Genomic DNA, 24,264 nt, shown 5'->3' with positions numbered 1-24,264 from the left:
TCCGTCACTGGACCCCTCTCCAAAAACACCTCTTCCAAGACCTTTGCAATTTCACCTGCATTTTCCGCCTTGATTTCCCTCCAAATGGCTACTCTTCCTGGTCCACAGTCGACCATTGACAGATACGGCCTCTGTCGATAGTGCGTCATGTCTATCGCCAACCTGCTCCAGTTCTCTGCCACCTGAACCTCACCAGCTTCGTGTCTACTCGGCGCAGGGTCGATTGATTGACACCGGCTGCATCTCTCGACCACTGTCCTAACGGCCTCCTTTGTGATTCTGGGGTCCACCTTCCTGGCCAAGAACAAGGTTCTATCCACTCCAAAATGGTGCATGTCATGCAAATCCTTCAGAGTGCCTTCATTCAAACAACATATTGCAACAGCCGCCTCATTCGGCGCCTTTAGCTAGGTCTTCCGCCCCCTCGTCATCACATATGTTCTGTTCTTCGCTGAAGGAACGATAGTGACCCTAAGTTGAAGATCAAATTCCCTAATCAGCTCCCTTAACATCATCAACAGACGCTTTACTAGCATCTCGGCAGCGCCTTTCGTCTTCACCCTCCTTTCTCCTGTAACTTCGGACTGGATCCAAGAGAACACAGTGGCTGAGTCGGTCCTCACCTCAACATTCTGTAGCCCCCATTTCAAGGCTAAGTTGATGCCCTTCATAACTGTATCCAGTTCCGCCACATTTATGTGAGCTATGTCGTCCTTCTTCCGCAACCAAGCAGCATCTTCTGCAGTAACACCACCTATCTCCAAGGTTACCCCCACTGCTATACAGCTTGCATCACACCACACAACACCTTCTGCACTGTTGGGTACATGCCAAACACCTCTCACTGGATCCTCCCTCTTCACCTCTTCAATAATCTCTCTCATAATGTCCACAGTCTCTTTATCAACTCCATCCTCCCACTTCGCTCCACTAGCTAGCCTTTTGATATAACTACATGCAGTCTGTAGCCATCCTGCAATAGGGTAATGGCCCACTAGTCTTCCGCATATTGAGAAGAGTTCTCGCCTGCTCAATTTTTCCGACACCTCTGGGATCTCATTTCCCCTCCAGAACACTAACCGTCCTATCTGGTCCTTTCTTAGTTGGAGCCCTAACACAGCTCCTCCCTCCAACGATTCCGGGCGTTTTGCAATTAGCCCAAAGCTGTTGAGGTGTTTTACTACGTCCTCTGCAGTTGCTACCATCTCATTCACCAAAATATCATCAATGTAGGAACTGGTGGCTCTTCTGACTGCGTCCTCCTTGCTTAGCACCGTTTTGAGGATCGCTACCATGATTTTTGGTGCAGAATTCAGGCCAAAACCCAACCTAGTCAGGCAGTACGTTCGGCCCTTGTATCTGACCAGCTGGTATTTCCAGAATTCCTGTGAAATGTGGATCTGTAGGTATGCAGATTTTAAATCCACAATCGTCGCAGCCTTCTGAATCTGCCTTCACTCTCGCATGGTCTCTCTGCACACGTCCATCACATCGCCTCCCGTGTGACACGCAACATGTACGTTCAGCTCCCTGAAGTCCAGTACTGGCTGAACAGCCACCATTAACGGCAACACACCTTCCACCTTCTCCATCCATGGTCTTAAAATCTCCTCTGAGATCCATCGGTCCACCTCCTTCTCAAATTCAACTCTTGTGCCTCCTCACAACGTATGCTCGTAGCATTCCACTCTGTTGTTCAATATGGGAGGTTCTCCCTTCCATGCCCACTTGACTGTCCATTTCTCACCATCAAAGTGTGCAGAGAAATCTTGGTCCTCTATCGTGCAACTTTTGTCTAACCCGGCCGTTCCTGTGACACCTTTTTCGAATTGCACACCTGCAGCCCCTTGATATCCTCCAAATCTCACGGAGTTCCTATATACCGTAATGCCCCTTAGTCAATCAATTGCGTCCATCCCTAGCACCACATCGACACCTGTAACAATTTTGTTAATAACAATCGCCTGGATTGTTAGTGACATCCCACGTACCATCAACCGAACGATACTTGTGTCATTGCACTTCACCTCTCTGCCGTCAACTGCCGTAATGCTTCTGGTTCCATTGCATGTGTCAACCATGTCTTTGGTGACAATTGTTGAAGTACAGCCCGTGTCGACAAGGGCTTTTGCACTTCATCCATTTAGGGTCACCTCTACTTGTGGTGACATAGCCTGAAGTGCCTTCATCGAATAAGTGGGGTAGCCACCAGTGCAGTGGCTTCCCCCTGTTCGTTTCCCTGCCTGGGAACAGAATCTGCTGATGTGGCCGACTTCCCCACAGCGGTAACACGTGACTTCTGGCTTTGGCTCCCTGCACTCCCTCGCCATATGGGGGCCTTGGCATCGGTAACATCTGCCGAGAACCTAGGTCTCTGCCACAGTCCTCTCTGCTTTTCGTCCTTCACAATTTCCTGCTGCAGTTTGCTTCGTTGAGCGACAGCTACGATTCTCTGCTCACTCTCTTTTTTCCTGGCCAGCACCCTAGCCTGTGTAATCAACTCCGCCACCTCCATAGTATTTACACCGGGCAGTTGCTGCAGAGCTATAGAAATATGATCCGGGAAGCCATTGATAAAGGCCATCTTAACCATCTGTCGACGGCCTCCTCCATTGAATCCTGCTAGTCCCGTCAACCTCCTGATATTGTTGGCGTAAACATCGACAGGCTCTCCGGTCCACACCATACGGCTTAGTTTGCCATATGCCACAAACGGTCCTTCGGTAAATGCTTCTTTAAACTTTTCCTCAATGGCGTCAACAGACAGTCGATCCTCCTCTCGCATCTCCAGATATAGGGCCAGAGCATCACCATCAAGATACAGCGGTATCAAGCTGGCTACATCCGCGATGTCCCGCAACTTAGCGACAAGTTTAACCTTGGTCAGCCAGGTTATAACATCTCCCTCTCCAGAGAACATCTTAAGCATTTCACTGCTGATCCTCTTTGCTTCCATAGTTCCCGCCGAAATAGCTTGTAGTGAAGTAGAAAAAAAAGTAATTTAAAAAATATATATAAGACACAGCTGTTCCTTCCAAAAGGTCGAGCTCTTCAACGTCCAAAAATAATTCGCCGTCACTTCTTCCAACCGTCGTTTCACTCTCTGCGCTCTTCACGCTGCTTAAAAAAAAGTACCGTTTATATGCTGCCCATTTCTCCACTTATGCAAATTGATTATCAACCAGAGCCATCTAGTTTTCCATTTCTCCAAACAGCCAAATTGCAAAGGGGGACAACTCAAACCACAAAAAAACAAACTAGAAAATAAAAAAACTAGTGAACAATACATGTTAGATGGATAGATTCTGACCCAGAAAACAGCAGTTCTCCCTCCTTTGTCAGAAATATTACTCATGGAATGTGAGGACTAAAGGACAAAATAAGGGAAACGAGAGTTATTATGATTATTGTTTATATGAGATTTCTTTTGTTGGGGTTTATGATTTAACAGAGGTCTGTGTAAAATGTTGTTGCGAGAGTTGTGAGATGGGCTGCTTCTTTACGTTGAGTTTTTCTCTCAATCTTATCTCTACTATTGTATAAAAAGACTTTGTGTGTATCTCTGTGTTTATTCCCTATGGACTTGAAAACGGTTGGGCCGATTTTTATGATATTTCACACAGGGGTACTTTATGTGCCTGGCAGTGTTCTTAGATAGGTTTTGTATCGGAATGTCTTCGGTAAGTATTGAGAATCAATAATCAAAATAATCCGATGAAAGAAGGAACAGGCGATTTTGACCAGAGCTTACACCTTACACAGCCTAACATCACAAGTGCATTTGAGAAGTTTTATCACCACACAAGCAGTAATGCCAGGCATATAAAATCAACAGTAGGTTCTTTGACATGGCAGAGGCGCATTCGAAAAGGATGTTTCTGGTTAGAGCTAGTATGTAATGACTGAGATTTATGAAAAAAACTTTTAATTCATCTTTTTGTAAAACTGGCAAAACAGTAGGGAAAATCTGATGACCCATGGTCCTGGATATGACCTTAAACTATATTCGATGGTGGTGAGGCCCCAGCTTGCGGGCTTTGGGGAGTGTGGAGCCACCCTTTAATTGCCATTGCTCCCAAGTCCACTCTGACCCGAACTGGTAGTACCTGTTAAGGTCCCAACTATGGATTAAATAGAAACCGACTTAAAAAAAACAAAAACAAATATACTCTATTATAAAATTGTTCTTCAAAATCACTGGATTCGGCATTAAATAACCTGAAAAGGGTTGATATGCCGATGACCCATGGAAAGTTATTTTTATTGAAAGATACTTTCCAGAGTTTATCGATTAAAAATCTAATTATTGAGAGATTAAAAACACTTTTCAAATTTGTAAAATGTAAACTAGAATTGAAAACTTTGAGCATTTCAAGAAGAGATCAGGAAAGCGACTCTAGATTAATCAATTTGCTAATGTGATATGCGCCTCCAGCAGAAAATCCTGCTGTTTTAATAACAAGAGGTATTATTCTTTCAAAATTCTATTCCTAAGATCTAGTCAACTTTGGATAATCCCCCAAACAAGATTTTAATTACAAACCAGAGAAGCTATGTCTTTGGTCGAAAGGTTCTACAAACCTTTACATTTACAAAGCTATCATTGGTCCATGCAGGGAATATTGTTTCCCTATCTGGGCTGATACATCCACTACTAGTCTCTTCCTATTGAACGGGATCCCAAAAAAGAATTTCTAATCTAATAAGTTCCACACCGTCAACTAAACTCTAACCCCTGTCCCATCACCGCAATGTGGCATCTCTAAGCCTATTTTATAAATGCTTTAATGGAATGTGCTCTGATGAACTCGTTGCACTTGTGCCTGCTCGATGTACATACATCTGACAATGTAACCCGATGGGAACTGGGCGATAAATCCCACCTCTTTGATGTAGAGGGTTTTAGATGCCAGAAAGCCTTCTACTCTGATAGTTTCCTTCTCCAGACTGCTAGACTTTGGAATCCCCCCCTCCCTATTACACGCTTCCTTGACAGTATTGATATGTAGAAGTTTAAATGTAATGTAAACCAACATTCCGTTCATTTTCTCTAAACATGGTCCCAAATAGTAGCCCCCTTTTGTCCACCAAGCAGTGACCTGCCTTGGTAGAGGTGAGCATGACTTAAAAAACATTTCTCCTTCACGAGAAATAAAAATTGTATATTATTAAATGCTTTCTGGCAGATAACACAAGATCAAACCTAGATTTTTTTCAAAGCATTAACGGATTTAAACGCGAGAGTAAAAACTTTTAATAGTTTTGGTAAAGAAGAAAATTCTCTTATGTCTAACAGAAACAATATCTGAAATAATTGCCAGATTAGACAATTCTTGACTATCGGGATTAAGTCAGTTCAAATTACTGGTAGGCCATTGTATAACTTCACCAGATAACACCAACTGTTAGATATTAGCAGGCAACACCGGAAAGAAAAACACATGCAAATGGATTCCATGTGAAGAATGCAGAACTTTCCACCACTGTCTAATGGAATGCATAATTTGATCCAGAAATATGTGAGAGGATATCGGTCAAAGGATTTAAACAACAGACAATAGGAAATGTTAAACATTTCAATAGAAAATCTTGCTTTTGGAATGTGTGTTGGCACATATCCAACAGCAACGCTGATACAGACTCGAGCAATAATATCGATAACCACTCAATCAGGAACGCTAATGCCAACTCAAACAACAACCTCGACACTGATTCAACCAATAATGCCAATATAAAATCAAACAATAATATTGACACAGACTAAAAACGACCTATGAAGTCACTGACAAATGATTCAAGTGTTGTCTTTATATCATTCCTCGGCAGGTACATTCTCAAATCTCAAGGGATGTCCAGTTGGAAGAGCATGTATACACCGTTCTCGAATGCTTACGCGCATACCTGTCACAAACTGTCTCTCAATGATTCTAAGGCAATAGAGAGTGAGATAAATTCATAGTCTTGCATAAGTTTTGTTCATTCGTTGTAGGGATGAGGATGAACTGCAATTTGCAAATAGCAAATTCTGGAGGTGACAGATTCAAATCAAATGTAAGCAAACCCCTCATTGGCTGATTGGTCACCCACTGTCTTTGTTTAGACCAATCAGATTGGTCGAGATTTTAACTGCCGAGTGATGGGCTGGGTGGGTTTTTGAATGCCTTTCCTTCTTAGTTCCAGTTACAGCAGCCATGGAAGAAACATGGAACTCAACTCTCTTTGGATATGAGGCATTTGGCACCTCTACCCTTCATCTCGCTGAGACTTTATTTTTAAGATTACACTAAGTTATTATTATATATGTTTCACAGAGACATTTGAGGATCAGAATTATTGACCTGTCTTTAATGACAATTCCTTCCAATGAACATGGTTTATGAACTTCTCTGATGTCGACTCTAGTCAAGAATTGAATCTATTATCAGAAGGCATCATGTTAACCCTTCAAACAACTGTTATTAATCCGATCTTCGAACAGTGCTGAGCCTGAATTCCAGTTCTTGCTGAAGATAAAAGCACTTTTACCTTTTGAGGTGTGACCAGCTCTACTCAGAGACAAAATAGAAATTTCCTTTTATTTTTGCAACAAAGAACAAATAAAATTTGTGACAAATTTTAGAGGTATGCTTTGTTGTAATTGTTGTTAATTTTTTGCCATTTTTGTCTTGAAGCTAAAATAGGTGAAAAGATAATTCTTACAACCTAAAAACATATTTTTTAAAAATAAATAAAATTTTCAAATACAACATTGTTGATTTACTACTGTTTAAATTAATTCAAATTCATCATTTACTAGTTAAAAATATTTCGATTAGAAAATAAACCAGAGTTATCGTTCTTTCTTAGCTGGTCTTTCTGAAAATTGTAACCTTTTCTGTTCACCCGAGCAACGCCGGGTACCCCCGCTAGTTTATTATATAAATCTCAACTGTCTGTTTGCGTCTGTGTGCATATGTCTGCTAAAAACTTTTAACAGAGATATCAAACAATGACAAAATCAGTATCATTGGAAAGATCGGTCTCTCACTTGACATATATACAAAAACTGGGCAAAAACATTCATTCTTTGACCATCAAATGGGCCGTTTTTGCAAGGACTAGCCTTATTTCGAATGCCGCCAATTTTGTTTATTGCGGTGGATGCGGCGACTAAACCGTTCGTTTTTTTTTCACTTTTCTTTCGTCTTAGTGTTACAGGTTCGAGCCTGCCTTCTTATTACTTTTTCTTTGCGCTCGCATGGGTACTCGTTGCTAGTTTCATATTTTTTAGGAGGTTGGTTAACTTTTTTATTCCAAGTATTATTATGTACATCTATATCAAAAACACTTGTAAACGTTTTTTTGTAATTTTAAAATTTTTTATTTCCATACTTTGTGGACCAGGCGCATACGCAGACCCCACAATTTTAATGAATCATCATTATGCCAGATCAAACATATCCATTCCTGTGTCTCGATACATCTTCTATCATTATATGTGATCAGTTTTCTATAATAGTCAACCATATAGGAGCCTATTCGTGACCAGACACACACACAGACATTCAGCTTTATATTATAGATATATATATATAATAAACAGATTCTAAACTATAAGTTACTTCTCTTGTTGCATTCTAAAATAATGGTGGATCAATGAATCGTGAAAGTAAATATTTTATGTAATGTAATAATAACTGCCACATAGATCGGGGATGTCCAAAAGCGCAAAAATTTGGCTCACCGTTTGAATGGCGTTATACCAAATTCTCTAAACAAGCTTTTCACCGCTTTTCGGACAACAGTCTGCAATCATAAAAATGGATATACACAATATATTTGTATTCTTTTTTTTAATGATTTTTTTATTTTACAAAAGATAAAAGTACAAGCAATAAATAAGAAATTAAAATTTTTTTAAATATTTTTTTCAATGAACTAAAAAAATTGTTTTACAAGTAAATCCTTTTTTTCAATGACTTTTTTAAAAGATATTTTTTCAATGAACTAAAAAAATTGTTTTACAAGTAAATCCTTTTTTTCAATGACTTTTTTAAAAGATATTTTTTCAATGAACTAAAAAAATTGTTTTACAAATAAATCCTTTTTTCAATGACTTTTTTAAAAGATATTTTTTCAATGAACTAAAAAAATTGTTTAACAAATAAATCCTTTTTTTTTAAAAGATATTTTTTCAATGAACTAAAAAAATTGTTTTACAAATAAATCCTTTTTTCAATGACTTTTTTAAAAGATATTTTTTCAATGAACTAAAAAAATTGTTTTACAAATAAATCCTTTTTTCAATGACTTTTTTAAAAGATATTTTTTCAATGAACTAAAAACGATATATTCAATTATTGTTTTCAACAAATATCTATTTTTTTTTTTTTTTACATGGAGGTCACCACTTATCAAGGCTCAGAAGCCACTTGGGAATAAGGGTTATTGCGTTTACAGTAATCAATGGGATAGTATCGTAGTAATAATAATATCGTATTGGAGATTTGATAAAATGTCATTACTTAAGGGGGCGGTTTATCAGGTATTTGTTTATGTTGGACTTGAAGACATCCAAGTTGAAGTCGGGAGGGAAACAGGTAAGCGGCAGAAAGTTCCACAGGCGTGCAGTTCTAAGAAAGAAGCTTTGTTCATGGAATCTACGTTTTGATTTAGGCACAGATAAAGAGTGGGGAAAATTATTGACAGTGGTTTCAGCTAATCGGGTGTTTTCCGTGAAAGATTGGCGAGGGAGGACCAGAGAATGGAGCTCAGACGAGCACTTGACATGGAAATAACGATAAAACAAAGACAGGCTCACAACGTCTCTTCTGTGGGAGACAAGTTGCCGGAAAGAGAAAAGGGCATCTCCCACCAAGCCACAAAGTCTATTTTGTACTCTGTCAAGGCAGGATAGGCTGTTTTTAGCAGCTCCTGACCAGATGTGGCAGCAATACTCCATCCTTGGACATACTTGGCTTTTATAAAGATATCTAAAGACATCCTTTTGTTAAGCAGAACAAATTTGAGGGAAAATCTTTTCTAGAAAAGTCATTTTTTCTATACACCGGTCGGGCGGTGTGACTGTGCTTGTTATTTTTGCGCTTTTTTGAAACCCCCCGATCTATGGGGTTGGGGTACTAAAATACAAATCTGCCATAATAAAATGCACTCATTTTGACATGACAATTAAGTAGACAATATTGCTTTTTAGTTAAAACTGACAGCGTTCATCAAGTTCCGTTCATGTTTGTTACATCAGCGGTACTACTACAGTTTATCGCCAAAAATGTAGACGCCATTTTTTCAGACACCTGTCGTTAGAAGCAGAGGGAGAAATCAGTATTTTTAACTATGACCCAAACATGAAATACATAACAAAAAAATTAAACTAGATATTAATTACTTCCAGAAAGAACTATTAACGATGTGCCCCAACATAGTATAAACCCCCCCATGTTAAGAATGGCTTTCCAAATACCCCCCCCCAACCTCGAAAACCGTTCTTAACATGGGGAGGTTGGGGATGTTTTATACTATGCTGGGGCATGTAGTACTTAGTTCTGTCCAGAAGTAAACATTATCTAGTTTAATTTTTTTGTTATTTATTTCATGCTTTTGTATCACTATGCACAGATTCGAAAAAGTTGTCAAAAAAACAAATATATAACAAATAAGTGTTATCAAAGGCAAGATAAGTAACTTTTCTACCTAACTGGATAATTGTTTTGTGTTTTTATTTAATATAACGTGTTTATTCAGCTCGAAAAATAGTGTTTACCAATATATTTGAAAATTTAAAATGGCGCCAAACTCTCTCTTGAACACGGTAAGTTTGGGAAAATGAGTTAAAAATACGAAACTATACAAAATACTGTTAGAAACCCACCAAATATGTCAGCCCATGTCACAGTAACATTAAGCAAGTTTCTAACAGTTTTTTGTATAGTACTTTTTATTTTTAACTCAATTTCCCAAATTTAGCGCGTTCAAGAGAGAGTTAGGCATCATCTTAAATTTTCGGTAAATATGAAGAATTACTCTACTCTCGAAAATTCTTTAAAATTACCACTCTTAACTGTTTTCGGGGTCACTGAAAACGAAAATAACATTTAAAATTACGGTAAACGAGTAGTTTCCAAGATATGAAGAAATGTTAGTTTAAAAAAGTGGAGGATCACTTTTCTATAATTTAACGTAAAATGAGTACCCACTTTGTGGCCACTATTATTTTTTTTGGGGGGGGGGGCTTTTCTTCCACTCTCGGAAAATCCTTTAAAATTACCATACACGTCTAAAATTCCAGGAAACAATTCAATCTTTTTTTTTTGAGGGAGGGGAGGGAGGACTGCCGATTTGTTTTTCGTTCTTTCTTTGGAGGGGGATATTCAATTATAGAACTTGTATAGTTTTTTAACAGGTGCTTATGCAGTTTAATTAACCGTTTTAATGTAAGTAACGCGCCGACATTAACCGAGCAGAAGAACAAAAAGAAAAGAAAAAAAAGGTGGCCATAAAGTGAGTGCATTTTTTCATATCTTGGAAACTACTTTTTTTTTTTTTTGCTTTTTTACATGGAGATCACCACTTATCAAGGCCCAGAGGCCACTCAGGGATAAGGGTTATTGCGTGTACAGTAATCAATGATATAGTATTGTAGTAACCATTAGTATTGGAGATTTGATAGAATGTCTTACTTAAGGGAGCGGTTTGTCAGGAATTTGTTTATGTTGGACTTGAAGACATCCAAGTCGTAGTCACATGGGGAACAGGCAAACGGAGGAGAGTTCAACAGTCGTGCACTTCTGAGTTGGATTTCGGCACAGATAAAGAGTGGGGAAAATTATTAACAGTAGTTTCAGCCAGACGGGTGTTTCTCGTGAAAGATTGGCAGGGGGGGGGGGCAAGAGATTAGAGCTCAGACGAGCACTTGCCATGGAAATAACGATAAAACAAAGACAGGCTCGCAACGTCTCTTCTGTGGGAGAGAGGCTGCAGGGAAGAGAAAAGGGCATCCCCCACTAAGCTACGAAGTCTATTTTGTACTCTGTCAAGGCAGGATAGGCTGTTTTTAGCAGCTCCTGCCCAGATGTGGCAGCAATACTCCATCCTTGGACATACTTGGCTTTTATACAGATAGAGAATTGCATCAGTAGTGAGATATCTTCTGGAGCGGTAGAAGGATGCCACCATTTTCCTCGCATCCTTGGCAACAGACCTGATGTACGTGTTCCATTTCAGATCAGGACTAAAGGTCAAACCCAGAAGCTTGTCAAAACATGGAGCCTCCCTAAGACGAGAGCCATCCATTTCAATTGATGCCAGATAGGAATCAGAGCGTTGATGATGTAAAGATAGAAGCTTGGTTTTGGACGCATTAAAAGTGACCAGCCACCTCTTCCCCACTGTACCACGCGCTCAAGATCAGAGGAGAGGGAGTTGAGAGAACTTTGTCATTTATGGCCGTTGATGTGTTGCCATAGATGGTCATGTCATCAGCATAGATGTCAATGAATGATTTAAGTATGTGTTTTCGGAGATCATTGATGTAGATCAGGAAGAGAGTTGGGCCCAGGATGGACTCCTGAGGGACTCCAGCATTAATACTGTGGGCCTCTGATTTCTGTCCATCAACCACTACTCTTATGAACCTATCAGAGAGAAATGATTTAATGATCGAGAAAACATTTCCAGTGATACTGTAGCTGGAAATCTTATGAAGTAGGCCCTTATGCCATACCTTATCGAAGACCTTTGATATGTCCAGAGCAATTGCCCTGGAAAGGAAGCCTTTGTCAAGAGATTCACTAATCTTGTGAGATATAACTGTTAGCACATCTGCTGTAGATCTTGCGGAGTGGAAACCATATTGCATGTCACTAAGAAGGTTGTTTCTGCTGAGGTGATTGACTACTTCTTTATTTAATATGGATTCCAGCAACTTACTCATGACACACAGGAGACTTATTAGTCTGTACTGAGAGGGAGATGACTTTTCACCTGAATTCTTAAATACAGGGCATACTGATGAGGTTTTCCGGGGTGTTGGAAAGTATTTCTCCTTAAGGCAACGTTTAAACAGTTTTGTAAGTATGAAGGCAAGTTCTGGTTGGAGTTTTTTCAGCACTATAATTGGAATGCCGTCAGGGCCAGTTGCTTTACTGGAATCAAAGTTCTTGATTAGATTGGCGACCTCACGCACAGATATTTTTGTATGTTGCATAGCGTGTTGTCTGTTATAGGAGGAAATACAGTGAGTTCATGGCCTTCGTCACATAGGGTAGAATTAGCTGCAAAGTTCTGGGCAAATAGTCTGGCCTTGTCTGATGCTGACGAGATGATCTAAGGTCCATTGATGATGGTTGAGATAGAACACATGCTTCTGTTCAGGATCCTGTTTGCTATTTGCCAAAACTGGTGGGAACCAAGCCGCTGATCAGCTTCTTTGGATTTAACGGACTGAGCATATAGCTTATATATGCATTTTTTATTACTCTTTTACAGTGGTTGCTGGCAGTCCTGAAAGCAGCTTTAGTCTCAGTACATCTATTACGTTGGTAGCTATGGAAAAAGTGATTTCTGTGCGCGATGGCAGCAGCACATTCTGGGGGAGAACCATGGCTGGCTGTTAGGTTTTTGTTGGAATTTTTTGGATGGTATGAATCGGTCTATGCCTACAATTAACCATTCGGTCAGGTCTGATACTATAGAGGACACATCCTTTTTAAACATGGAATGCAGAGGTAGATCAGATATGAATGTACGGAAACTATCCCAGTCAGCCATAGAGTATTGATATACAATACGGTGGAGAGATACATCTGCAGACTTATTACATTTCATTTTTATCTCTACTGCTACAACGGAGTGGTCGGAGGATCCCAGAGGAGAAAGAACGGAACATGAACATAGCTCAGGGGAAGTTGTGAGGAAAAGGTCTAGAAGGCTTGCATACTGACTGGTAGTATCAGGCACACGGGTGGGTTCGTGAACGATCTGGGTGAGGCCATAGGCAGTGGCAAAATCATGACAGAACCTCCCCTCGTCATCAGTCTTATTTGAGTGGGTCAGCCATTCCGCATTATGGACATTGAAGTCACCGCAAATGTGAATGTTAGGATGCGGTCAATTTTCTCAGATATGCTCTTAGAGATAGTAACCCCACTGTTGTGGGGGCGATAGAGGGCAAATATAAATGCAGTGGTGTAAGCTAGTGCAACCCGGAAGCACATATAAGGTAAATTAGGGTCTTCTTTGGAGATATCCCTACCACATGGAAAGCCATCTTTAATGTAGGCACATATTCCATTGTTTCCTGGAATTTTAAACGTTAGTGGTAATTTTAAAGGAATTTTTTAGGGTGGAGTAATTTTTCATATTTACCAAATTTTCCAATACATCGGTACACACTGTATTTTTTCGAGCTGAATAAACATGTTACATTAAATAAAAACACTAAAAAGTATACAGTAAGGTAGAAAAGTAACTTATCTTGCCTTTGATAACATTTATTTGTTATATATTTGTTTGGTAAATATCCAGATACGCTACTACAAAACGCCGACCACTCTAATTTGTTTTTTTATAGGTAATTGAGGTCGCTGACAACGAATCTGATAGTCAAACTTGGGGCAAATTTACCGTTTGCATAGTATTAACCCCTGAACCCACGAACTACTGTCCACCATTTTGCAGCTTCCGTTTATGCTACGCGCATGCACGCTGTAGCATAAACGACGGCTTCACCAAGCAAACTACGTTGGGGGTGAGGGGATTTTTTTTTTTTCCAGGACATAGAATTTTCTAATTTTCAAAAATACATTATAGCACTTTTTGGGTGGAAAATTTAAAATTAGCTGAAAAAGAAATAAAACAAGAAAAGGAAAGCACTCCAAGTTGGAGTAGGAGGGGGGGTGTTAATTTATCTGTTTTTTTTTGTTTTTTTTACCTGGAACATAGAATTTTCAAAAAGTAACGCACCGACATACCAATTAGAACACCATTTAACATTTTCCGAAGATTTTACTGTGTACATTGGGGGCATGAGCGGGGGGGGGGATGTGATGTTGGGGCGCGCGCGCCCCAACATCACATCCCCCCCCCCCGCTCATGCCCCCAATGTACACAGTAAAATCTTCGGAAAATGTTAAATGGTGTTCTAATTGGTATGTCGGTGCGTTGAAAAATGTTTAACTAAACTGCAAAAGCACCTATTAAGCCACATAAGTTCTGTAATTGAATCCCCCTCCCGCAAAAAAGAATGAAAAACAAAGATGTTTGGTGCTTATGTTTTTGTAAACCACATTAAAAACTACGCGAGACAAAAAAAAAAAAAAAGTCCAATTTGTTGTACTTTTCTTTAACTGTAAGTCATTAAAAAAATGTCAGTCCGTAAGTTTTTGGTACGCCATGTGAGAAGGCAGTTTGCTAGGTGAAGCAAGCCGTCGTTCATGCTGCAGCGCACGCGCGTAGCGTAAACGGAAGCTGCAAAATGGTGGAAAGTTATTCGTGGGTTCGGGGGTTAATACCATGCAAACGGTAAATTTGCCCCAAGTTTGACTATCAAATTCGTTGTCAGCGACCTCAATTACCTATAAAAAAGCAAATTAGAGTGGTCGGTGTTCTGTAGTAGCGTATCTGGATATTTACCATTTGTTTTGTTTTTTGTTTGTTTTTTTGACAACTTTTTCGAATCTATGTGTATAGTAATAAAAACCGGTGATATCTCCTTCCGATTCTGACGACAGGTGTCCGAAAAAAATGGCGTCTTCATTTTCGGCGATAAACTACAGTCGTCGTGACGTATCACATCAGTTGATTATTCTGCTTGACGTTGAATACCCTGGAAAAGCCATTTTTTAATGTTTACCAGTTTAAAAATATTTTGTTATTCTGGGAAACAGGCAAGTTCGTGTGCATATTTTAAAACTGGTAAACATTAATTAGAAGTGACATTAAGCATTGCTCGGTGGCCGTATTGTTTTTTTTTTTTTTTTTTTTCCAAGTTCCATAATTTTTAGTAAGACACCATGAAAAAGTATTTGAAAAGCGGAAGTTGATTTAGCGCCACCCGTGGTTTTTTTGTTTACAACAAGGGCAGATAACTCTATGACCGGAAGTTGAGAAGAAAACAAAGAAACATCTCACAATTCTAGTCAACGTTAGAGGAACGCACGTTCCATTTCGAAGCAGAACATTATCAGACCGGAAAAAAAGAGAAGAAAAATATGGCTACTAGCGGTTCTGTACCTCAACCTCAACAGGGACCCCCTCAGCAGCCTCAAGGCCAGGTCGGACCTCCTCAGGGAGACATCGATCCAGTATCCAAGTTTCGAATGATGCTCCCTCGTCTTCGGGAGTCTCTCATCACCCTCATCAAAGTATCTGCCCAGGCCTTTCGGCAGAATGCTAACGTCGACATTGGAAGCAAGGTGTCCGGTGAAAATAGTATGATGATGCAGGCGAGATTCGAGAGGAACCTGGAAGAATTGTTCGCCCTCTGCGACCAGATGGAAGTGAACTTACGACTCGCCTTGGAGACGGGATCCCAGGTCCTCGACGGCGCCAGATTCACCCCCATCCCCATGATCACCAACAAAACGGACAGTCATGACGGCCAAAGTCAATCTTACCTTCAATACCAAGCGACGGTTCGAGCCCAGATCGCTACTGCCAAAGAAATACATGATATCCTCAAAAGACCTGAGAAATCTTGATTTAAAAAAAGAAATATATATTATTTGTAAATTATTATTTATCTTCAAATTGTGCAAAAGAAAATGGGGGGGGGGTGAAAAGTACTGAAAAACGAATTGACAATTTTTTGTTTAACTACTGAACTAAAAATTGTCACCTAAAATGTTATATTGGGCCAATCCGGACTTTTGAAAAATATTCCAAGAAACCATCCAGCAATTTCGAAAACAATTTTTTTTTTTTTTTAAGTAAAAATATCACTTTTTGAAAATAATTTTGTTTCCTATTCGCATATCAAGGAATTTACATTTTTTTTTTTCAATTATTTACTGATAAACGTTTCTATTGGCGACATCATTTTTCTTTATTTTTTGTTTTTTTTTTGTGATTTTGCAGTATATTCAACAACATGAAAAAGTGGTAAAGAAACAAAGATGTTTGTTAAAATAGTCGCGAATCGATTTTTTTTATGTTGATTTAAGCAAAACCAACAGTACTTGTCCCGTCGAAAGTAGTAATATATTAAAAAATTATGAAAATTTACCTAGTAAAAAATTATAGTTAAAAGTATTTTTTACGGAAAATTGGGAAATGGCATTTTCCCTAGATGTAAGCACCTGGAAGATTGCGAATAAAAGGATATACTTATCTCCCTTTTCGCGACTGTTGGCTGACGTTTTGTTTTAGCCGATAGCGATTTTTTTTCCTTTTTTTTACTAAAATACAATTGCAGTTTTACTCGATTAATTTTCGTAATTTTTGGATATATTACTATTTTCGACATAGCAAGTAAGTTCTGTTGTCTTTGCTTAAAACCACATACTTAAAAAATCGATCTGTCGACATTATCTTAATAAGCACCGAAACAAATACATAACAAATGTTGTTCTAACTTACCAACTGTGCACTCACTGCCCACTGCAGCCACTGACTGCACAGTGCACTGCACTGCACTACTTGTTTCGAATTAAATAGACGCTTTAAAATATGTTCAACCACACAAAACTTAAGTTACTCTTCTACTTTCCTGGTTATCTTGCTTTTGGTAACATTTCTTTATCTATTTGAATTTTGACCACGTGTTCGTTTTGTTGTATTTACTGTGAAATCTTGTTTTTGTTTTTTGTTTTTTAAATTTAGGTTGAATTCTGAACAAGCACTGCATTTAAAAAGGAATCACAGTTAGGAAATTAGTCAAAAACAATTTGTGACGGATTTACGTTAAAAAAAATTATAAGAATTGAAAATTTCATGATTATTAATTGTGAATGAATAAGGTGTCCGCGGGCCGGTACATTTACTTCCTGTCCATCAAGATGACTGACTCTGAAATTGTGACCAACAATTACAGAACTTAAAATGTTTATAACTATGTTTTTTAACGCAAAGAGCTCACAAATTAATAAGCAAACTCAAATAATTTGTACTAAGGCGCACGTATGGAAGCGGTACTCCCCCCCCCCCCCTGTATTTTTTTTCCAGCGGATTGTTATCGAATGGAAACTAGTCTACAAGATAATCAAAATAATATATTTTTTTTTAATATTCTGGTACACTAGTGTCCATTCGATAATAATCCGCGCGGGGGGCGGGGGTTGAGACAAAAAATATGTTGGGGGGGGGGGCGGTTTCCATACGTGTGTCTGTACTAATTTTTCCCAACTGTATTTTCTTTAAAATAATTGGTGCTTATGCACTTATTGTACCATGCTGATTCTTTAAATAGTATTTGGAAGTTTTACAATAGCTTTTTTTTTTTAAGTTGTTAGGTGAAAGTACAGAAGTTACGAAACACCCTGCCCATGTTAAGAATGGCTTTCTAAAAGTTATTTTAGCATGGTACAATAAGTACTAAGTAATTGGCCCTCTAACAGTTTAGATAAACCAAAATATGAGAAAAATACTGGGATATATTTTGGGGTACACCGGCGGTAAGAATGTCATTTAATTGGCTAATGAAAATGACGTAATTATTGTAAAAGAATTTAAAAATTAAAATGAAACAATATTGAAATTGACGTATTAAATTGAAACAATATTAGAAAACTGAATATTTTTTATTAAATGCTGATTAAATACAGAATTTTTTATTAAATGTTTTTTTTGGTAAATACAGAAACAAACATAATTACAAATGATATACGAGGAAATACCCGACTCGATTTTTGCTTCTCCACCACACAAATTCCAACGAATGTAGATTGAGCATAATTATCTTGTTATAATAACATTTTTCATTTTTTTTACTTTTTTAAAATTTAATAAAAAAAAGTAATTAATCAAATAATAATTAAATTCTTTAACAATAATTTAATATAAAAAAAATTCTTTTACACTAATTATGTCAATTTCAATGTTGAAATCAAATGACATTCTTGCACGTGGTGTACCTCTAAATATGTCCCAGTACTTTTCTCATATTTTGGTTTATTTAAACTGCAAGAGGGTCAAGTAATTTATGTTGACAATAGCTTTTATCATATATACTTATAAAATCTCCAGTGCTTTTTTTTCTCTTATGAAAAAAATGTTCAAAATGAGTGCAATGCTTCTTTCATATGAACGCATATTCTTCCCGAGGAATATGATTGCATAGTCAAAAAAAAACATGTTACCAAAGGCAAGATAAGTTGATCTTCGGCATATATGCAGTTTAGGTTGTAAAAATAACCTAACCTTTGCATGAGACTAAAAGGGACAGCTTTTTAGATTAGTTACATTATATATCAACATGTGGTTAAAATTTAAATGGCATTCCGGCGTATTCCTCAAGACATTTCCTGTTTTCTAGATGCTGATAGATGATTCGGCATACCCCAATAAAACATTTTCCAACAGATTATGTATTATAATATGTAATATAAGTTTTTATTATTTTATATGAAAATAAATTGAACAATGGGAGCAATTCTTACTTTTATTTAATAAATGTGGTAAAGTATTTCTTATGACTATTAACTTTTTTATGCAAAACATAGAAAAGTATTATTCTTATGCCAAACTAATAATACAAATACTATTGAATACTAATAATTTGTCTAAGAATGTGATGAATTTCTTCAGTTTAAATATATGTTGAAAGATGTTTCTTCAGGGATGCCGAATCATCTACAGTAGAATCCCAGGATAATTTGGGGGTCCTAGAATACTTTTTTTTCAGGTTATGATGTAGAATGCAATGTTTTTCCGGCCTGTGGTTGCGGTATTTGCTCTTCCTTACGGAGTTATCTGATTATATACATGTGTATTATATACTATACTGTATTTTGTTACTAATTTTTAATATGTACTGTATAAAATTTTGTTTTGGCCCAACCATACAGCGATTCCACCTTATGATCCCCTGGAACAGATTAATGCAGTATCCTGAGGTTCGACTGTATCACCATCTAGGAAACTGGAAGTAATGCAATTATGAAATGTCTCCACGAATATGCCGGAATTCCATTTAAATTGGTGAATTAAACTGCACATCTGCTTTACACTTCTACCTACCTGAATATGCTTTTTTTGTGGTTTAACTTATTTTAAAGCATTTACTTTGAAATGCAAGGGGACATTTATTCAGTAGGTTTCTACCAGTTTTATTTATTTTTATTTTAGTTATTTTATTTAATTTTTGATTTTTGAGCAGTTATCGAAACTCCATTGATAACTGCCTCTTTTGTTGTTCTAACTTTACAATCTGCACTACTTGTCTGTCAGAGTAAATAAACGTTTTAAGTTAAACCACAAAAAAAACTTATCCAGGTAAGTAGAAGTAACTTATCAGCATTCATAAATTTCCATCTGTGTTCACTTATGCTATCACGTCAACTGATATTTGGGCTCGACGATGAATGTCCTGGAAAAGTCACTTCTGATTAACGTTTATCAATTTTAAAATATGTAAACGAACTTGGCTGCTTTTTTTCACAATATTTTAAAACTGGTAAACATAAATCAAAAGTTACTTTTCCAGGGTATACATCATCAAGCCAAGTATTAGCTGATGTGATATTGTAAACTAATACAGACGCAACTTGATGAATGCCAACTTATCTTGCCTTTGGTAACATTTGTTATATATTGTAAAAAGTGGTTAATTTTAATACATCCAAAACCAAACTTATGTTTTCACCATAAACACACTGATCCCCACTTGACCCCAATCGATATGAATGGCTTTTGTCTAAAGAGGCTCCTTGTCTGACTTTTTGTTGTCTATATTACTAAATGTCCGGATTTTGTTAGTAGCAAGGGCACATTTCATATAAATATGGTGCTTATTTATAAATTCTTTTTACAAAGGAGTCACTACTTATCAAGGCCCGGGGGCCACTCAAGGATAAGGGTTAATGAGTGTATATTACACTTATTTGAAAAAAATAATAATCTTTATGATGTACATACTCGTCATGGAACGAAGATATCATATTCCAAAAATCATATAAATTGATCAGGTAGTTTTTTACAATTGTTAGCGATTAATTGTTTTTGACTTCTGGAGAGGTTGAAAAATAGTCGATTTGAGTTATCTGCCCTTGTGAGTTGTCTACATCCTAAATACATATGGTAGCTAGCAGCTCTCCCATTCAGCTCGTTGTAAAAGTTGATTTTCTTAAATAAAAAAATTTAAAAAAACTACTTCATCAATTGATATGATTTTTAGAGTATGACATCTTCGTTGCATGACAAGTACGTACATCATAAAGATTTTTCTTTTTTTTCTAAGTAAGTGTAATTCTGAATAAGCTACATATATTTGCCATTATTCTTTTGGGTACTTATGCACTTATGTTACCGTGCTGAAATGTTATTTAGAAAGCCATTCTTAACATGGGTGAGGAGAGTTCTGTACTTTCACTTAACAATTTAATAAAATAGGTAAAACTTGAATTTAACTAGAAAATACTATTAAAAAAATAGCATGGTAACATAAGCATCTTTTGTTTGAATTGATAATTGTGTTTAAGAATTAAATTTAAGTTTCCTTTCTCTGATATTAACTGATTCCAATTAAAAAAAATTTTTTAATGCTTTTAAATTTTAAATCCTATATCCATTGCATTCACGATTAAAAAAAAAAAAAAAAAAAAAAAAAAAAAACTATGGCGATTTATCTAAAAGGGTCATTTCTCCGGAATGATGTCTGTTTGCTTAATGAATATCACTACTCTCACGACCACAATAATTAACTTTTGATAAATGATGAGTGCGAAGGGTTAAACATAATGTGTTAAAAAAATTGTGGACGTTTAGGAAATTAACCCACACCTCTAAATTCCACAATTTGCACTTTTTTTTTTTTTAAGTTAATTTCATCGATTACAAAGTTAACTTTCAGATTAAAAAATTTGAAAAAAAAACAAAACATTTGACTTTTGTCGGCGGGGATCAGTTTTCAATTGTAACGTTCTAATAAATTGGACATGTACTTTGTGACCATCACCAAAAAACATATTGCAACTCTCTCACACGACCGGTGATTATTTCTATATACTATTTATAAAAAGGGGATATGATAATTTTTTTACTTTCTTTCCAACTCGATGACTTTTACAGATTTTTGAGTTGGTTGTAAATGAATATTACAGTGATGCCCTATTTTAGAGTCGGAAAAAAAAATTTCCAAAAATATTCAATTGAAACAAAATTGAATACAAAGTTTGATTGTATAAAAAAAAAAATACACGTTTTTGGGTTATAAGTAAAAACAGCATCTCCAACAGGCCTTGTCATTTTTGAAAGATGAACATGTCTGTATAGATATGGCATTATCCACAAGAACGCAACTTGTTGCCTGCAACAAGATATTTTGCTTGTGCATATTGTAACACATATTTTTCTGTAAAATTATACAAAAGGTCCATTCTTAGATAAGTAGCCATTTTTTTTTTTTTTTTTTTTTTTATATACTAGTTGGAATTCTTTTAAGCAAGGCGACGTGGATGAAATAGATGAGGGAGTGGGGGGGTGTTAAGAAAGTTCCCTTCCTAACCCCTTTTTTAGACAAGAATATCCACCGGTTACATGAGATAGTCGCAATAATTTTCGCTGTGATGGTCACAAAGTACATGTTCAATTTAGTAAAACGTTATAATTGGAAACTGACCCCTGACAATAAGTTATAAAAAATATTTCTTTTAAGTTTCTTTTAATCTGAAAGTTAAGTTTCTAATTGATGAAATTAATGTGGAAAAAAAAAAGTGTAAATTGTAAAATTTAGAAGTGGGGGTCAATTTCCTAAACATTCGCCAAAAATTGTGTATAGATGATAAAAATTTGGATTTTAATAATATTGATTTTCAAGTTGCACATGTATTTTTGTTTTTGTTTAATTTTTCTTTTAGTTCCTGTTTCTACTGACTATTCGGCTTCATGGTGAATACCCTGGAAAAGTCCCTTCTGATTACTGTTTTCCAGTTTTAAAATAAGAAAACAAACTTTGCTGTTTTTCAGAATGGTTTTATCTTTTAATAAAATATGCTATTATAAAAATATGAAGATTTAGAACAGAAAACAACAAACAAAAAAGGGGGGGGGGTCAAAAATTCAACTATATAAAAAATAAATGTTACTAAAGGTCAGATAAATTACTGTTGTATCTTCTTGGATAAATTGGGTTTCAATGTATTTTAAAGCTTTTATTCGGTTCAGAAAACAAGTAGTGCCAAGTTGGTAAGTGAAACCGACAACAGCATGGACTGTCTTTGGAGTGTCAGTAATGGCTCAAAATTCGAAAAAAAACAACCCCAAAATACTCATAGAAATCCACCTAATAATTGTCATCGTGACATTCATTGAGTGAATTTCTATCAGTATTTTGTTTTGTTTTTATGACTTAAAGTGATTATCGAGACTTCCTAGCTGAATGTTGGATGTCAGCCATTTTGTCATTTTAACTTACCAACTCAGCACTACTTGTGTTTGAAATTAAATAGACACTTTAAAATAAGTTAAAACATTAACTTAACCAGGTAGAAAGAAGAGTAACATCTTACCTTTGGTAACATTTATTTGTTTTATTTTTGAATTGTTGGCTCTTACAAGAAAAAGTGGTCAAAAAATAAATATATGACAAATAAATGTTACCAAAGGCAAGATAAGTTACTCTTCTATCTAATCTGGATAAGCTTTTTGTATTTTAACTCATTTTAAAGTGTTTATTTACATTGAAACACAACTAGTGTTGAGTCTTATATTAGAACAAGAAAAAATGAGTGACATTTATTGGATGGGTTTCTTTTTTTTTTTTTTTTTTACTTGGGAGTCACCACTTATCAAGGTCTGAAAGCCACTCAAGAGTAAGGGCTGATGAATGTAAGGTGGTAGTGTTGTAATCGTTAATGGTGTAAATTGGGTAGAATTTGATTATTTATGGGGATGTCTCAACAAGAACTTGTTTACATTGGATTTGAAGGTTACCATGTTGTATTCAACTGGGAAGTAGGCCAGCAGAACTGTGTTCCACAGGAAGGCAGTTCTGCGAAAGAAGCTTTTTTCATGGAATCTGTGTTTAGATTTAGGCACAGAGTGGAGGAAAATCTTATATAGTGGTTGTAGATAGTCGAGTGTTCCTTATGAAAGTTTTGCAAGGGGGGAACCATAGATAGGAGCTCAGCCGAGCACTTGCCATTAAAATAACCATAGTATTTTATATGTTCATGAACAATTTGTACATACTAAGAATTAAGATCGAAATTATAATTACCTCCCTTATTTTTTATAAACAAATAATTCATCAGCCCATTTTGAAGTTGCCAAGAAATCTCGTGTGAAAAGCCTTTGATATATACAATGAACATATTTGAAGAAAGCTTTATATAATGCGTACAAAAACGTCTCTCTTTCTTTTATTTATATATATATATATATATATATATATATATATATATATAAATTTGCAAACAACATATATCTATGAAAGTGTATGGGTGGGTGAGGACATTTCTCAACCTCTATACTCAATGAATTTTTGGTCTAAAGACATTAAATTTGGTATATAGGATATTCAGACATGTGGAAAACTTTTTAATAGGTTTTCATCCAGAGAAAAGGGCTGCTAAAGAGTCAAAATTAGTACATGGAGGCTGTCGGATTTTTATCTGTTTGTCAACTGTTTATGACTGCACATGCAGGGTTGAGAAACATGACAGCTTCTTTATGTTAAGAATAAGATTGTTTTAAAACGCTTTGTAAATGCGTGTCAAGCTGGTGTAATGGTTATCGTACTTCACTTCATGTCTTTAGGTTTTGGTTTTGCTCTCAGCTCTAGTATTTTTTTTTTATTTACAAGAAGTGAACTGTTTAGAAAAAAACCCCATAATACTCGCAAGCCATGCCTCAGTTTTTGTATTAATTAAAATATAATATTTATGCATATTTTATGACCGGGCAATACCAGACGGCCTACTAGTACACACACACACACACACATAGATAGGGAGAAAGAGAGAGAGACATATAATAAAGTGATAAAAATAATCTTTATACAATAACCTATCAAGATACAGAAAGCTCTATATAGATAAGTGGAGTAAATATACAAGACCATTGATGACAGTTGAACATTAAATGAAAACTTTATTTGATCATCAAATCAAAAAG

At 36.4% G+C, this 24,264-nt stretch overlaps 1 protein-coding gene across 1 annotated transcript; it reads left to right on the top strand.

Annotated features, from left to right (window-relative positions):
- The first annotated feature begins 15,085 nt into the window (after positions 1 to 15,085).
- On the top strand, positions 15,086 to 16,032 carry LOC145246598 (mediator of RNA polymerase II transcription subunit 29-like). The gene has a single exon (XM_080108258.1). The coding sequence runs from the start codon at positions 15,207 to 15,209 to the stop codon at positions 15,693 to 15,695; it is 489 nt and encodes a 162-aa protein (XP_079964384.1). The 5' UTR covers positions 15,086 to 15,206; the 3' UTR covers positions 15,696 to 16,032.
- The last annotated feature ends 8,232 nt before the right edge of the window (positions 16,033 to 24,264 follow it).

This window comes from Euprymna scolopes, chromosome 24, assembly GCF_053919585.1.
Source record: "Euprymna scolopes isolate OS-2025 chromosome 24, ASM5391958v1, whole genome shotgun sequence".
NCBI lineage: Eukaryota > Metazoa > Mollusca > Cephalopoda > Sepiida > Sepiolidae > Euprymna > Euprymna scolopes.
Note: the sequence above shows the minus strand (reverse complement) of the source record. Positions and strands in the feature narration are given on the sequence as shown.

Coding starts and splice junctions, on each gene's coding strand:
- LOC145246598 (XM_080108258.1), top strand. CDS start 15,207: ATGGCTACTAGCGGTTCTGTACCTCAACCTCAACAGGGACCCCCTCAG.